Below are 14,260 nucleotides of genomic sequence, written 5' to 3' on the forward strand. Positions count from 1 at the left end.
GCTGGCAAGTCGTGTGCTGCTTTGGTGGGATGTCTGCCACCTTCCCTCCCATTGATAAACCCATGCTTGCAGTGCAATGCACACACAGATTGTCTCCATAACACCATCCTGTGGGGTGGAAGATCTGGATGTATCATCAGGTAGCAGAGATGGGAATTCCACAGCTCACAGCTTGTGGATAATATTGAGAACCCCTTTCTGTGTCCTACCTGGGAACCTCTTTTTTGTGTTCTACCTGGAAAGATTCTACTGACCTTCATGAATCCTACATATAGACACTTGCACGTATGCAATCATGTGGCTGACCAGCTAGTTCTGTTTGCTTTCATATAAATCTTCACAGGCCATAATTCAAAAGTTTAAAGCATGCATTTCCATTTTATCCAGCACTGCCCCCCCCCCATCAAAGACCAGCTGAGAAAGGGCTGAGGTGTCATGCTAATAAGGAGCTAATGCTGAAACACACTTCTGCCTAGCTGACAAGTTTGATGTCCCTTTTAACTCGAATCCTTTGAAGCACAGAGAAGATCTCTCCTCTGTCAAGGTGTCTAAGTTTAACCTGAAACCCTAAAGTGACTCCAAAGTACTTTGCTAACGCTGTAGGATCTGGAACCTGCAGGCTCACATTGTGGGAACTGAATAAACACTTGGAAATGTAGAGAGACAAAGCCATCACAAATGGGTTAGGCTTTGCTTGTGATGCATGGCAACAGCAGAAAAAAATAGTTCAAACTGGTGAATCTTTTTCTAGCCCTGCAAATAATCAGCACAGCACATCAAGAAACCATCGATGGCTGCTGTGGTGTGAAGTCAGAACTCCCCAACAGTTTTGCTGTGTGGACCCTAAATTCTCCCCTTAGATGTGATGCTCTTCACATATGCTTAGAAGCCAGAGGGATGACATTGGTAACTCCAGCTTTTGATGTGTATTTTAGACACATGTCCTCTTCCCTTGCTCCCTTCAGTGCTTGCCTTCTCTTTGCCTTTCTCATTCCCTGCCTGGTCTCTGGGTGTCCTTTCTCACCACATGCTGTGGCATTCAGTCACCCCTGAATCTGCTGCTTCCATCTTATGTTTTCTTGTCCTGCTAGCCTCTTTCCTTTCCTGGGTGGCTTGAAGGGTTTGTTAGGTCAGGCTAGCTCCAGGCTGTAGCAGGAGGATGCCAAAGGCAGCAGCAGAAGGCACAGAGGAGGGAGGCTAAAAGGCCACCTGCCTCTCTTTTCTGCTTTGGCTCTGAGCAAGCTTTGTCACCTTTATTGATTAAAAATACAATATGGAAAGCTCAGTCAGGAAAAACATTACCAAGTATCTCAAGATGACAAGGATGCTATATAAACATTTAATGTACCCCTAACAGTTCTCACCTCAAAGGCATCTTAGCTTGCAAGTCTGTCTGTCTGTCTGGGCAGTGAGCTACTCTGTCATGAAAAAAATTCCTGGAGGCTATCACTGGTGCTGGCATGGATCACACTGCAGTGAAGTGAGGGAACATGGGGACAAATGGTAAGGGTTGGATGAGCCATGCTGTGGAATACAGCTTAAATAATACAGTTCCACACAGACCTGTGCCTTGATACCACGTTTCCACGCTTAGGAGACAGAATTAAAGCTGACCTGCAGCTTGCATTTCAGCTTCAACATAACATTACTTCCAAAGACCATTTCAGGTTTCCTTGGTTATGTCTTCAGAGGTATTTTCAGGTTGTACTGCAAGGTGTTGCATGCAGAAGAGTATCTTTAGAGGAATATCTGCAGCTGGTAGAGTCTGGAAGAGCAGTAGTACATTTTATTGATCCCTGCAGCTGTCAGAAGCCAAGAGTGCCAAGCAGAGACACAGCTATAAATAGATGTGTGTAATGTGCTTTGGGGTTCTAAAGAGCCATCTACATATTTATACCCACGGCGGTTGTGGTGTTGGGGTTTACTTGCTTCCTCCTCCATATTCACACCAACAGCTTGCTTCTGTTTCTGTGTGCTGAAGAGGAAGTAGGAAAGCTGAGAGTGAGAGTCCTTAACTAACTTTGCATAATTTGCCATCACACTGGCAAGACTAGCCTCCCCTCCCTGACTTAATGGCTCGTAGCTGGCTGAACCAGCCCCTTCCTGACCAAGGGACTCCAGCTGACCAGTCCTTCCAGATGTATTCTTGCTAGAAACTCGTCCTGCATTGTCCTAACATTGCCATCTGATTCCATGTGGGCCCTACATTTCTAGTACCCAGCAAAAGCAGCACATGCTTATGGGAGCTGCTTACTCACAGCCTTCTTCAATGGGACTGCTATTTTTAGATGCCTTGAAGAGCACAATTTGATGCAGCTCCAGCACTCAGATTGATTTAAGTACTGAATTTGTTTCCACTTTATGCTAAGGAGGCTCAAAACTGTAACCCCAGCCCAACAACGGGCTGGGGAACAACCCTTGTTAGGAGAAACTAGTGTGGGCAGTAGAGCTCAGAGTAAGATCCTCTTGATGTGACCCTACAAATGTAGCTGGCTGCTGGGTGTTATCATGTAGGGGAAAACCATTAGAGATGTCTATTGTACACCCAGAAATGCACTTGTACCTACTAAGAAGAAGGAGGCTGCTGCCCTATGGCAGAGAACTGGGTTATATGCACACAGTAATGACAGTCAAGCATGTACTTGCTTACACTATGAACTGATGGACAAAAACACCCCTCTTGACCTTTCCTTTCCTTCTCTGTCTGCCTGCCTCCTTCTGCTGCAATGCCTTGTACAGGTGTCCTGAGAAAAGCAGGGTGCTGCCTTGGGCAGTGGCAGGCAGGACTGGCAGGCAGCCTGCTGAGCCACACACAGCTGCAGGTGAGTCACAGATGATTTGCTCTGGCAACACAAACCCCAGCTCAGGCACGCAGGGCTAATGGCAATCTGCCCCCAAAGGATGAGAGCTTTCTAAGTGTTCATATTTTTTCCTTTGGACCTTTTGAAGCCTGCCAACTCTTTAGTGGTGCTGGGATAATTTCAGTTGAAAAGCAAATGTTTTCACTTCTTGACTGATCCAAGAGGGGACTTCACTTCTTTCTTAACCAAGCTGAGAAAAGGAGAATGCTCCTCTCCCTGTTGCTGTTCATTTCCTTATCCCTTCCTCTTCCACACTGCCTACCTGGTCCCCTCATTTCTGCTGGTCCAGGCTGTACAACAGACTCAGAAACTGAAGAGGGGATATCCAAGAAACACAAAGCACTGTCTTGGCAGGTTTCTACATGATGTAACTTGTGCTGTAAGAGGCCTCACCTGCATGCCCAGGCCAGCACTCTCCCAGAGCTGGAGCTCTAGTCCTGGGAGTGGGGGACTCTTCACAGCTGACCTCAGTGAGCAAAGACCCAGCAGCTGGGGAAAGAGTGATGATCAGCTTCATCAAAGTATTTAATGTCATGAGCCAGCCAGGGGCTCTCACTTAGGATGGGGCTTTCACTTAGGATGGAGCAGAATGAGCTTTGCCTGATCTGGAGAAGGTGGTGTCTTCTGGTAAGTCCTGTTTTGGAGGAGAAGTGCTGGGCTCAGTGAGGGGTAGAACCTGAGGTGTAAATCCACTCTCTTTTTCCAGTTTCCAAGTACTTGCCTGCCACTGCTATCAAGCTTTACCTTGCAGGTTCCTGCATATTCTGTGGGGTTTAGTGGGACTATAAAACAGCTGCGGCTATTTTAATTACTCCCTGCTGAATAATCCCTTTGGAGTGCTACCAGTGACAACTTCAGCTGGTGGAAATAGTGTTGAAGTTTGGGAGAAGCATAAGCCAAGACAGAGTTCTTTTCAGACCCTGTTCTCCAAGATAGAGTTCTTTTCAGACTTTGTTCTCCTCCTTCCCATGTCTGGCTTTAGATATTCCTTGGAACCACTTTATCAGGGTGTTGCTGGAGTCTCAGAGCCTCTGAGTGGGGGACAGTGCAGGGCACACACCATCCTGCCTTCTTACAGACCTGCTGAGTTCTAAAGGGTTGGTTTTTTGGATAAGATGTATAAGAAGACAAGCTGCCCATACCAAGCCACTTACTTGGCCTGCTGTCAGGGTGCAGTGGCTCTCTCAGTGGCTCAGGACCTCCACAATCCCCATGTCAGCTCTGATTCCAGGCAGCCAAAGTCCCTGGAGCTGTGAACAGACATGTTCAGGGCTCTGACAATCCTCATCACCACTGGAAGAAGGAGAGAGTTATTTAAAGTAACCCCTTGGGCACTTCCATTGCTTTTGCCTTCTTTCATGCTTTATTGCAAGGTGAGAAACCCTCCACCATATCAGCCCCAGACAGCACTGTATTTGTGCTATAGACTTTGTTTCACCCCATCAGACATTTCTGTCCCTCTTTTAACAAAGCCATGTGCTGTCATTCTCCTATTCCTTTGGTTAGTCTATTTTCCATGTCACAATAGCTTTATTTTTAAGCAAAAGCAGGCTGAATATTAGGGATATTTACTTGTCTCTAACACAGCCTCAGTGTAATTATGTATTTTAGCTTCAACTGAAGCTGAGATGACTTTATTACCAGTGTCCCTCATGGGTACATGCTTGGGAAATATCACCTCTGATACATTTTAATTGTGTTTGTTCAAACCTAGCTGCTCCTTCTTTCAGGTATGCATTTCCTTCCCCCCCCCATATATTGATAGAGAGATTTCCAGACCAGATTGCTAAGCAGCCTGAACTCCTGTCTAAGTAACACCCTCTAGTGTAAATATGCCACTACTGCAGGGAAGAGTTCATGTTCCTGGGTGGAATTTTTGCAGAGGATTGACCTGGAAAGGAAAAAAAGAGCCAACCAAAGAAAAGGTATCATGAAGTCATGTAAAACCCATTTCATATCCTTAGCCCTTTCTTTGTTTAGCAAAGCACACAGACTATGCTTAACCTGGAGCACCTACTTCAGTGTTCAAAACTTCAAGGTAATTTTCATTGAATCGCAGAATGGCTTGGGTTGGAAGGGACCTCAGAGATCATCTGCTCTAACCTCCCCACCATGGGTGGGGATGCCTCTCAGCTAGATTTTGCTGCTCATCCACATTGAACACCCCCAGGGAGGCATCTACAACCTCCCTGGGCATCCTAATTCACAGTCTCACCACCCTGAAGAACTTCCCAAGCTCCAGTCTAACTCTACTCTCCCTCAGCTCCAAACTAGTCCCCCTTGCCCTGTTTCCAGACACCCTTATGAAATGTCCCTCTGCAGCCTTTCTGTAGGATCCCTTCAGGTATTGGAAGGCAGCTCCAAGGTGCCCCTGGAGTGTTCTCCAGGCTGAACACCCCCACCTCCCTCAGCCTATCCTCATAACAGAGGTGCTACAGCTTTTGGATCATCTTGGTGGCCTCCCCTGGACTCACTCTAACAGCTCTGTGTCCTGTACTGTATGGATAAAGAAAGCAAAGTGACTGTTTTGTAACTGATACACAAAAGAACGAAGTCTGTTACCCCTTCTCTTTTGTAAATCAGTTGGGAGACCTAAACGAAAGGTCCTGAGAAACTTTGCATGTTTGAGCAATGCAAACTCAATATTATACCAAGTAAACTGTGAGCACAATAAATCCTTTCAGTGTGCACAAATGTCCCTTAGGTCCCACAGCCTGGTAAAAATGCAGCATTAACCCACCCAGGGATTTTTTCTGATGCTGAGTTAATGAACTATGAGTTTTGTCTCATTCCTTGTCTCCTTATGTCTTATTTTTCCACTTCCACTGCCATTAACCCACATCCCTCAGCACCGCATCCATAGTGTTTAAAACATGTTGAGGGAGGTGATTCTGCTCTGCTCTGGTGAGACCACACCTGGAGCACTGTGTCCAGTTCTGGAGCCTCTGTTACAGGAAGGATCTGGAGGTGCTGGAAGGTGTCCAGAGAAGGGCCACAAGGATGAGCAGAGGGCTGGAGCTGCTCTGCTTTGAGGACAGACTGAGGGAGTTGGGGCTGTTCAGTCTGGAGAGGAGAAGGCTCTGAGTAGACCTTCTTGTGGCCTTCCAGGATCTGCAGGGGGCTACAAGAAAGCTGGGGAGGGACTTTTGAGAGTGTCAGGGAGTGATAGGACTGGGGGGAATGGAACCAAACTAGAAATGGGGAGGTTCAGACTGGCTGTTAGGAAGAAGTTGTTCCCCATGAGGGTGGTGAGACACTGGAAGGGTTTCACAGATATTGAAGTGTTGATGCAAGCTTCTATAACCTTCTGAACATGAAAATATTCCCCAGAAAACAGTCAACGTGCTTCAAAAATTATTGACAGAACACTAAAAATGCTTTTTTTTTCTTTCATGTTAGAAAATAAATGACTGCTTTCCATGCTCATGCCTTCAATTCCCAGGAAAACTGCAAGGCAGAAAAAAAACAACCACCCCACCCACCCCAACGTTCCCAAAGAGCTTTGTATTGTGTTATTTATTGTTACAGAAGAGATTACTTTTCACCACCTTACCCCTGGGGAAGAATAAAAAGAATCTGAAACCATTTACATGGGGTGAGGAATACAGAATACAGAATTAACCAGGCTGGAAAAGACCTCAGAGATCATCAAGTCCAACCAATCACCCAACACCATCTCATCAACTCAACCATGGCACCAAGTGCCTCAGCCAGGCTCTTTTTCAACACCTCCAGTGATGGCGACTCCACCACCTCCCTGGGCAGCACATTCCAGTGGCCAATCTCTCTTTCTGTCTGTGAGGAACTTCTTTCTAAGCAGACAGTGAAGGGTGTGATTCATAACTCTGGAATTCAAAAGGGGTGGCATAGAACACGGTGCTGTTCAGCAGGCAGGGCTGGCTCATTGTTCGGCTGGTTTCAACACTGCATTTGATTTCCCTCTTTTGTATGCTCTTTTTTTTTTCTTTCTTCTTTATGCCTTCAGATTGTGAACTGTTAATTGGTTTCCTCCAGAAGCTGCAAAGAGTTTTTATTAACTTATTAAGGAATAAAATAAGTATTGACTAGAAAGTCTGTTGCTGCAGGCTGCGCTCCTCACCGTTACACAGCCAAAGGATCTCATGGCCACTTTATACTCCCAGACTGACTTTTCCTCAGCTCTTTGGAGCCAGAAAAGGCTAAGATATAGTTACTGCCCATTGCTTTTATGGAAGGCAGATGTGACCCCTTTGAGAAGATGAGAAACTAAGCATTCTGTTTAATTCTGGCAGGCTCTCGTTGAGTCTGGATCAAAGTGATGAAGAAGTAAGTGGTTCTGTAGCCACCAGGAGGAAAGGACATCTGTCACATGCACACTGCCTTGGTGTTTTAAGCAATTATACACTCATAGGATTCTCAATTGCAATTTCACAACAGAGGAGACCTAATTGTGGCCTTCCAGCATCTGAAGGGGACTACAAGAAAGCTGGGGAGGGACTTCTGAGGGTGTCAGGGAGTGATAGGACTGGGGGGGATAGAGCAAAACTAGAAATGGGTAGATTCAGATTGGATGTTAGAAGACGTTCTTCCTCATGAGGGTGGTGAGAGACTGACAGAGATTGCCCAGGGAGGTGGTGGAAGCCTCATCCCTGGAGGTTTTTGCAGCCAGGCTGGATGTGGCTGTAAGCAACCTGGACTAGTGGAAAGTGTCCCTGCCCATGGTAGTGGGGTTGGAAGTGGATGATCCTTGAGGTCTCTTCCAATTGTGTGCTTCCAAGTACTTTTTTCACTAGAAATTTATTTTACAGAATAAAGCATGATTATTTCCCTATGTTTTTTATTCCCAATAGGAAATAGCAGATGAGATTATTGTGTACACTAACAGTGCAGCTAACAACCATTTTGCTTGTCCCCCCCACCCCCCAAGGCTGAACATCATTTGGAAGACGACAGCAATGGATGGAACCACCTTTGGAAATCCACCAATGATAGCTGGAGCTACAATGCATAAATCTGATGTAAAGCAGGTATCAAATTGCAGTAATTCTGTATTGTTGGGTTTTTTTTCCTTTAAAGGACTCAAATAGTGCATGGTTTTTCTTCATTTGAGATGCCAGAGGAAAGAGAAAACTTCATGGTAACTCTCTCTTTATTTTCTGCTGACATCTTTGAGCTCCATATAGGCTATTTTGTGTCCTGGTTTTTGCCTGCACTGATTCCCTACTGCTTCATTGCAGGCACATTTGTTAGCCAGGGCGTCCAGTCCCTAAGGATTTCTTCAGATAAAGGATTATTTGCTATTTTATTTTTAGATCCTGACGCATGCTGATGCCATGCTGTTTGTAAATAAGGCATTGGGAAGCTTTTCTAATGAGAGATAATTAGAATGGTTAGCAAGGCAAAGTGATTGGAAGAAGAAATGGCTGCTGCCTACAAATAATCCAGCTGGCAAGAAGCGCAGCACTAAGGAAGGGCAGTGGTGCAGAGTAATGAACACTATTTGTATGCAAGAAGCATGTATAAAAGGGTGCTAGTATGTATGGATAGACTGACAATTTGAGGAGGTTTAGTTATTTGGGCAGTCAGGCCTGTAGCAGCCTCTCAGGGGGAACAGCAGAGTCCAAAAAATCCCAACAGCTCTATTTGTGATTGCATTCAACATGGGGAGTTTGAGATGGTGCCCAGATGCAAGGACTGGATCTGAGCACCCTCGTGATGGGTCTCTGCCAATTCAGCACAGAATCAGAGAATGGTTAGGGTTGGAAGGGACCTCAAGGATCAGCCAGTTCCAACCCCCCTGCCATGGCCAGGGACACCTCACACTACAGCAGGTTGCTCACAGCCACATCCAGCCTGGCCTTCAAAACCTCCAGGGATGAGGCTTCCACCACCTCCCTGGGCAACCTGTGCCAGTCTCTCACCACCCTCCTGGGGAAGAACTCCTTCCTAACATCCAATCTCAATCTACCCATTTCTAGTTTTGCTCCATCCCCCCCAGTCCTATTATTCCCTGACACCCTCAAAACTCCCTCCCCAGCTGTCTTGTAGCCCACTTCAGATACTGGAAGGCCACAATTAGGTCTCCTGGGAGCCTTCTCTTCTCCATACTGAACAGCCCCAGCTCCCTCAGTCTGTCCTCACAGCAGAGCAGCTGCAGCCCTCTGCATCCCCCTGGATGCACAAGCATCCCGAACGCTTGCACATCAAGAGAGGTTTAGCAACGCAACGGAGGGGCAGTGCGGTGGCTGAGCTTTGAGACCACGGGCCGTCAGGGAAGAAGCTGCGATTTCCAGAACTGCCCTTGGTAGCCTGTCCATTCGCACGGAGGCTTTAGAGGGCTCTCCTGTCAATGCCAGCTGAAAAGCGAAGCTGCAAATCAACAGGCTCCCGGGACACCCCTACCCAGCAGCTGCTGCCAAGACGTGGGGGTCAAAAAGGCAGTATTGCTTTGCTTGCCTGTCAGAGAGCTTTATTTAAAATACCCCTACAATTGGCGCCTGGCAGGGCTGGCAGGGACGAGTGGAAGGAGTGTAAAAGGCGACATGGCTGCCGCGGCTGGATGCGCTCCCTGCGCGCCAGCACACGCGCAGCCCGGGCGGCAGGGGGCTGCACCGGGGGGTGCAGGATGTGAATCCAGGCCGTCTCTCAGCACCGGGAAAGGGAAGGCCAGCCGGATCGCCACACAGACCAGCGCGGCAGCCACACTGTACCCCACCAAGCAAACCCCTGAGCACCTTCTCCTTCCCGCCCTCTCTCTAGGGGAGGGTGGGGGCAGCCCGCAGGGGGGGGGGGAGGGCCATCAGGGAAGACTGCGGTTCGATTGGATAGCGCTCCTATCAATCAGTGCTCGGCCGGCGGCGCGGGGCGCGACTCTACCGGGGACGTCAGGAGGGGCGGGGTGGGGCACGCCTCCCCGGTGTCACGTGCGTGCGCGGGGCGCGTGGGCGGGCGCATGCGCGGGCGCGGCGGGCGCTGAAATTCAAATCGCAGCAGCGGTTGGGGTGGAGGTTCGGCCTGACGCCGGCGGCCTGAGAGCGGCTAGCAGAAGCAGCAGCCATGGACCCCTTCACTGAGGTGAGGGCACGGCCTGGGCCGCTCCCCGGCCTGTGAGCTGTGGAGGCAACGATCTGGGGAGGGGGCGAGTTGTCAGTGCCGGCGGCCATAGGCGGTGAGGCCAGGCCGGGGAAGCTGCTCCCTGTGTCAGCGCATGTGGGGCAGAATAGTTTCTCCCAGTGCTGGTTCAGGCCTGTCGGCGCCCTTCACCGGCTGTTACGTGCTTCGAGGGGCTGTCAAGAGCCTTTTTCTCTGCCGGGGGGAGACTGCCCGCTCGTCTTTCTCGTCCTGGTGCCTCCCATGTTGTAGTCGCCCGGGCGTTTGTGGGGGGGTCAGATCCCTTCCGGGAGAGCACGGAGGGGTTATTCGTGCAGGGCTTTGCCTCGGAGAGGAGCTGTTCTAAATCAGGCTGCTACCTGACTGGCGCTTTGGTGTTGTCCTTTCACGTGCGTTTGGCAGGTTCCGACTGGAACAGGGGACGCGCTGGAAGCTGTTGGGAGTGGTCTTGACACATGCCTCATCTGGAGGTCGAGTGTGAAATCTGGGCAAAGCAGCGACCATCTGATGAAAAATGCGCCCTGTTTGTTGTTCCTGCCTCCTGTGATTGGGCACGTTGGTCGGCAGGCAGTTCCCCTTTTTTGAAAACAGACTTTAGTAGACGTTTGTCAGGGTGGATTTGTTTGTAGTGTGTTCGAGTGTTGGAGGCTGAAGTGTAACAGAAGGAGTGAAACTTACTGACTTGCATCTGTAGTGTTCTTAAAGATGCTCTACTGTAGTCTGACTTTCTGTGATATGTAGAGCAGTGCAGCTGCCATGTGAGTGGGGGCTACAAGACAGCTGAGGAAGGACTTTTGAGGGTGTCAGGAAGTGATAGGACCTGGGGGGATGGAACAGAACTTGCAATGGGTAGATTCAGGTTGGTTGTTAGAAAGTTGTTCCCCATGAGGATGGTGAGACACTGGCACAGGTTGCCCAGGGAGGTGGTGGCAGCCTTATCCCTGGAGGTTTTTGCAGCCAGGCTGGATGTGGCTGTGAGCAAGCTGCTGTAGTGTGAGGTGTCCCTGGCCATGGCCGGGTGGTTGGAACTGGATGATCCTGGAGGTCCTTTCTAACCCTGACAATTCTGTGATTCTATGACTGCTTTGAAAAGTGTCAAACTGCATCAGGGGAAGTTTAGGCTGGAGGTGAGGAGAAAGTTCTTCACAGAGAGGGTTGTTAGTCATTGGAATGTCCTGCCCGGGGAGGTGGTGGAGTCACCGTCCCTGGAAGCGTTCAAAAAGGGACAGGAAGTGGCACTTGAAGCCATGGTTGAGTTAGTCATGAGGTGTTGGGTGACAGGTTGGACTTGATGATCTTTTGAGGTCTTTTCCAACCTTATTGATTCTATGACAGTAAAAATTAACGTGCCTCACAGCCTGCCTAAACTTTGGAAACAATATGTGTATCAAACTGACCTACTTTAAATAAACTGAGTGTCCCCCCAAAAAGGGTGACCACAACGATTCAGTTTACAAAAATGAACATAAATTATTGATCTGAACGTACTTACTAAATGTGTTGTGCCAAGACAGATTTGCCCTACCCCTTTGTAAAGGCTTCCTAAGTGTAAACATCTTAAAGCCACCTTCCTTAATTGGTAGAGAGTGGCATGATCCAACTAGCCTTAAATAAACTTCAAGCCCAGACCGCTGAATCGAGTTTAAAACTGTTTTGAATGCTGGGAGATATTCCAAGCCCAACACACCCTTCTTGTAAGTAACTGACTTTGAAAAGCTGTGACCAACTGTGAGGCCACTCCTCAGAGTAAACTTCAACTCAAACACCATTAGCTGGTACTGCAAAGTGCCTAGAACGTTGCCTTATCAAGAATGTTCTTGCTGTGGAGGGCATTGATTGCGCTGCTGTGTAAAAAGCTGGCTAATGTCAGTGTGTGTTAGTATTGCAATTGAATAGCCTCAAAAACAATCTGAAAAGGAAGCTTTTTGCCACCTACTATGAAGTATTTATGTTCTGGGTTTCTTTTAATACAACCTTTCGTTAGTTTTATCTGTTTTCAGATAATCTTTGTCTACAAATCACCATGGTAATTATTTTTAGATTATCTTTGCCTACATTCCTTGTAGGGAGCTGGTGAGGCATTGTAAATGTTGCTGTAAAGCAGTGTAATTCGAGCCTGAATTATCCAAAGCATGCCATTAATTCAGTCTTTGCTGATCACTTTATAGTAACAAATTTTGGCCTGGTCTCTCTGTGTTTCAGCTCAGATCAGTCTTGCTGTAAGACTCAGTGGAATGCTTTTAAATCAGACAGTTATGGAATAAAGTTTCTTTTGGTTAGCATTGCAAGGGAAAAAAAATCCAACATTTGAATCTCCACCAAATTACTCATACAGAGCACACTGAAGAGATGGTGTAGTGAATACTCTTTTGGGATCACAATGGATATGCTCTTTGTGGCTTTCCTTTTCTAGCTGACTTCATAAACCACCTTTCTTGCACAAAAGGCTTTGTCTGGTACTACAGAATATTATGGGCTGCCCAGAGAGGTTGTGGAGTCTCCTTCTCTGTAGACACTGAAAACCTGCCTGGATGTGTTCCTGTGTGACCTGCCCTGGGTGATCCTGCTCTGGCAGGGTGGGGTTGGACTGGATGATCTTTTGAGGGTCTTTTCAACCCCTAACATTCTGTGATTAGAAATAGTCTAGTTTATTTTGTGCTTTGGGGTAGATGTTAACATTCCTAGAGCAAAGTTTGGTTTGCTGTCATGGAGACTGACCAAAGAACTAAGTTGCTCAGGGGGAAATTTGCATGTGTGCAATTTGAAGTTAGCTGGGTCTTCAGTGTCCTGGATGACTCTGCCTCTTGTTCTGCATTCTGCTGGTAAAGCAGGGCAGTTAGAACAAATCTTTGTAGTCACATGTGAGCCTAACTGTCTTCTCTGAGGCTGTTAAATATATGCTTTAAAGTATACTTCTTAAAACCCAACGTTGTCCGTCAATGCTTAATGTAGGAAGACCTTTCCTGATCTTTAGAAGATGCTTTTGCACCACGAACTGTCATCTTATAACTACCACATGATGGTTCTCGGGTTCCTAGTTGTAATTAAGTAGATGTGTCCTACTTTGAAACTTTGGCTGTCATCAGAACACTTGGAGGACGTGCTTTTTGGCAAATACTTTGCTGATGAACTTGAAAAGTCAGTCTCAGGTCCTGGTGACTGGCTTACTCATCATGTGTAATAGCAGATTTGAATTATGGCAGTTGCATGGAAAAGTTGAGGTGCAAAAAAGCCAATGGGAGCTGGAGCTCTACCACAGAGGCGTGCATTCTTGGGAAGTGACATCCTATTCCTGACAACTGAAACTCCATTTCACTCGGCTAACAAAACAGAAAGGAATGTGCCTGTATCTGAATAGAACTGTAGGAATACTGTTGTGGGAGATGCACTCAATGTTGTGCAGGAAGAGCTGTTAATTTATACAGCCTTGACGATTTTGTTTGTATGGGCATTAACCTGCACTTTAACTCTGCCTTTGGGAGGCTGAAATAAAGAAACGTGGCTTGTGGCCACAGCTAGCGTGGAACTTGCATTGAAAGCCCTCCTGGTGCTTCTATGGAAGTTAGAGAAGCTGATTTTTTTTGTGCTTGCACCAAAAAAAAAAAAAGTGTTGAGATTGACATTCCATTTGTCCTGTGTTGCCCTACAATGGAACATTGTTCAAGACTTCAGCTTTAGACAGTTAAAAATGTGAAATGTGTTTTTAATTGCTGTGCAACGGGACGGATAATGGCTGGCACAGTTCTCGTGGTAATTTATGTGCCACCAAACAAGTGCAGTTTATAGGCTGCCCTTTAAAGGCCGTTAGTTCAGTCACACAATTTCTTGTCCCAAAGTGCTTTTAAAATCCAGATCAAAGGAGTAACCGAGCATCCTTCAGATGTGGTGGAACGGAGTGATCATGATTTATAAATGTAGTCATGAAAAGAAACACAATCTCAAGCTATTTCAAATGAGGATTCAACATGAAATAATGTTCTATTAATTTGGAACACTAGTTAAACCAGCTATTTTGTGGAAGGAGTGATCACAGTATCCAGATTTCCAAAGAACAGGGAAGCAAGGAGGATGTTGTCAGGTCGCTCAGTTGGGCATCATTTTGTATGTGCTTCTGTATACAGATCTATTGTGATAAAGAGCTTATTGATTGAGAGAGCTAGTTGTAACATCTGTTCTTCAAACTTAAGCTTGAGGTAGAGAAACTCACCTTTTGATTTAGAAGGTGTGATGCCAACAGGTTTTTTAATGTTAACAGGCACACAGTTTGCATTTTCTTAGGACTCCTTGGCAAGCACTTCAGTGTTTATTTT

The 14,260-nt window shown here is 47.0% G+C and overlaps 1 protein-coding gene across 1 annotated transcript in view; it reads left to right on the top strand.

Annotated features, from left to right (window-relative positions):
* The first annotated feature begins 13,679 nt into the window (after positions 1 to 13,679).
* ANLN (anillin, actin binding protein) overlaps positions 13,680 to 14,260 on the top strand; it is a 29,469-nt gene continuing 28,888 nt past the window's right edge. Inside the window, exon 1 of the mRNA XM_054177090.1 lies at positions 13,680 to 13,700. Within this exon, the coding sequence (XP_054033065.1) occupies positions 13,680 to 13,700 (21 nt within the window). The remainder of the gene's footprint in view (positions 13,701 to 14,260) is intronic.

The sequence above is a fragment of the Dryobates pubescens genome, chromosome 38, assembly GCF_014839835.1.
Source record: "Dryobates pubescens isolate bDryPub1 chromosome 38, bDryPub1.pri, whole genome shotgun sequence".
Taxonomy (NCBI): Eukaryota; Metazoa; Chordata; class Aves; order Piciformes; family Picidae; genus Dryobates; species Dryobates pubescens.